Below are 3,340 nucleotides of genomic sequence, written 5' to 3' on the forward strand. Positions count from 1 at the left end.
GAATGGATGCAAATCAGTGCAATTTTATACAACTCCTAAGCCAAGACAGAGCAATTGTAAGATACACTCAAAACTTCTCATAGTGGGGAGAGACAATGGGGCATTGAAGAGATTGTGAGAAATATAACCGTGCAGATTAGCAAAGACTCTTTCAATCTCACCTCACTGAAAAAAAATCAGTGGATATTAGAAGAAATAGCTGTGGGATGGTCACTCATAATAATGGGAAAGAGATATGAATTAAAAAGTTATGACCCTGTCCTTAATTCTTCAAGTGAAAATAGTAATCATTTCTCAACAAAAAGAAATGGTAATTTTTGAGATAGTAATAGTCATAAAATGGTTTGTATACAATGTATGGAAGTACTAAAGTATACTTTACCCAATCTTTCAAAATACTACCATGTCTCAAGGAACATACAAGCATGTTTCTATATATTCTTTGAATTTGCACTTGCTTTTTAACTATGCAGCCAATCAAATTCAGTGAGAAACTCAGACCTCTGTCCTTGGAGTATTTGTTTGCTGAGAGGAGTACAGCAGTAAAAGAAATACGCTCTTCTAACTACTCTTTTATTTGAAGATGCACCAAACAGCAAAATCTACATCAACAACAGACTAAGTTTTAAAATCCCTTTTCATCATTTATTACTCCATTCACTCTGCCTCTGGGCTCTTTCTGTCCCACAACTTCTTTATGGCATTTTTCACCTCTGCATTTCTAAGGGTGTAGATGATGGGGTTCAGCATGGGGGTGATGACTGTGTAGAACACAGCCACAAGCTTGTCTTCAGTAAATGTAGAGGAAGGTCTCAGATAAAGGAAGCTAGCAGGTCCAAAGAACAAGATGACCACTGTGATGTGGGCGGCACAGGTGGAGAGGGCCTTGCGCCTCCCCTCTGCAGAATGGTTCCGCAAGTTCACAAGGATGGTGATATAGGAGGACACCAAGATAAGGAGAGAGATAATAGAGATTAAACCACTGTTGGCCATCACGATAACCCCTTCCATAAAGGTGTCAGTGCAGGCAAGTTTAAATAATGGCTGGAGGTCACAGAAGTAGTGGTCAATTACATTGGGACCACAGAAGGGCAATGGAATGGTGATGAGGATCTGGATGGTGGAGTGAATGAGGCCCCCCAGCCAGGAGCCAGCTACCAGCATGTGACACACTTGATGACTCATGATGTTCATGTAATGGAGAGGTTTGCAGATGGCCACATAGCGATCATAGGCCATCACTACAAGCAGAAGAATCTCAGCAACCCCCAAAAGGTGGAAAAAGAATATCTGAGCCAGGCAGCCCTTCAGAGAGATGGTTTTAATCTTTACAAGTAAGTCAGTGATGAACTTAGGGACAACAGTAGAGGAGTAGCAGATCTCCACCAGGGACAAGGAGCTTAGGAAGATGTACATGGGAGAACGCAGAGTCTTACTGATGTTGACTGTCACAACAATGAGGCCATTGCCCAGCAGTGTGGCCAGGTACACGGGAAGGAACAGCACAAAGCACATCTTTTGCACCTTTGCATCCTGGAAAAGGCCAGTGATGATCAGTTCAGTCACGTTATTTGTCTTAGCCATGGCTTCAGTTCAGGTGTGCTGGATGTTATAAAATTCTGTTGAGAAAAACAATTTTAACACAAATTCTTGACATGTATAGTATGGCAGATAATATAAAACAATTTACAATATGTATATAATTTATTTAGTCAATAAATACTAGTTATGTGTATATTCAAGGTATAACATTTTATATTATTTTAATTTGTTTACTTTGTAACTAGAAAATGAATATTCAGAAATTCTTATTTGAACATAGTAACACAAGAAGTAGAAAATTTTAGGGCTCACAACCATTCTATCAGGCTTTCACTCTGGGATCCTCATCATTTCCAGTGCGGTCGATATTTGGAGAGTCATTAGAGTTAGGACCCTATTTAGTGGTCTAACCTTTGGGGCACTCCTGTGCTCCCAAGTAAGCTCCTCTTACCTGTGAAGAAATCAAATTCCCATTCAATTGTGGGATGATCCTCCTTGGTGATTCTAAAACAGTAACTCACAGAATCCAAAAACCTAAAAGAACTTTTAAAATAATTAATTTTATGCTGTATTTTTCATTGGACAAAAATTACTAATTTAATTAGGTCTGCCACCCCTAAAATCATCAAATGCAGCCACTCAGTAAAAGTGAGCCTTCATAGGTCTAAGAGGAAAATGAGGTTGTCCAACACACAATGGCTATGAAACTCTGTATCTTATTTCTAGTCACTTTACCTTGCTGTAGATCAACAGGGATGCTGTGTTCTTTATCTTCAACAAGGAGTTAGATCACAGATTTTAAGTAAACTCATATTGTCTCCAACCCAATATGAAGCATGTCCCTGCTTAAATATGACATGAGTCAAATAGAAGTTTGATTTTGGAAAAATTCGGCTGGGAAGGAACAAGGAATAGTTTATGAGTCCTGGTCCTTGAGCAAGCAAGGTCCCTTAAATATTACCACCCAACAGATTCCTCATTGAACACCCAGCAAGCCATGTACCGATCATCCTCAGCTTAATATGTTAGAATAATGTGAAGTTGGTTTAAATGAATATCTCCTAAATTTTCCTGCTCATGGATGAAATGACAAAGGCTGAGAGAGGAGAACTGGCTTCCCAAAATCACCTTCAAATGATTTTTCCATGCACTAAATCAAGGACAATAGTCTTAATAGCATTAAATTTTCTGACTTTACTGGGTGGTAGTTGCCATTGCAATTCAAGGGCTTCACTTTCTCTCCAAGAATAAAAAATCATCACTAGTCTTAGTACCTATTAGAAAGGAATGTAACTGATACCTAAAGCTAATTACAAAATAAAGAGGAAATTCAGAAAGCTACATGAAGTTGAACATTTGAATGTAAAAATTAATTGCAAGCATAAGAAGCAGCAAAGAGAGAAATCTTACATTTTTTTCTTTTGACAAGAAAATCTAACCACTCATTCTTTATCCAAAGCTGTGACTACACACTGAGGTCCTTGCATTCTTTATAATAAACTAACTCATAGGCTATAATCATGGAACAAATGTCCCCCATGGAATTTCTTTTCTCCAGAGGGAAACTTTGAGACTAAACTGGAACAAAAAGAAAAGGTTTAAAATTAATCTCAAGTACTTCAGTGACTTTTACATGCTAGCAAGGCCCAAGGATTCTCTTATCTCGGCCTTGTACCCCACCTCCAAGTACTGTGCTGGGATTCAGACATGCACTTTACAAACTGAGCCATCTCTCCAGCCCAATAGTTCATTTATTTATATGGTGAGGGATATCCTATTGCAAGAATTCATCATAATC

At 38.4% G+C, this 3,340-nt stretch overlaps 1 protein-coding gene across 1 annotated transcript; it reads right to left on the minus strand.

Moving 5' to 3' along the window:
- Nucleotides 1-657: 657 nt before the first annotated feature.
- Nucleotides 658-1,584, minus strand: LOC121458654 (olfactory receptor 142-like). Its single transcript, XM_041667954.1, has one exon. It carries the CDS (start codon nt 1,582-1,584, stop codon nt 658-660), a length of 927 nt encoding a protein of 308 aa, XP_041523888.1.
- Nucleotides 1,585-3,340: the final 1,756 nt, after the last annotated feature.

This window comes from Microtus oregoni, unplaced genomic scaffold (assembly GCF_018167655.1).
Source record: "Microtus oregoni isolate MIOR12 unplaced genomic scaffold, Mior012 000001F_ref0000356, whole genome shotgun sequence".
Taxonomy (NCBI): Eukaryota; Metazoa; Chordata; class Mammalia; order Rodentia; family Cricetidae; genus Microtus; species Microtus oregoni.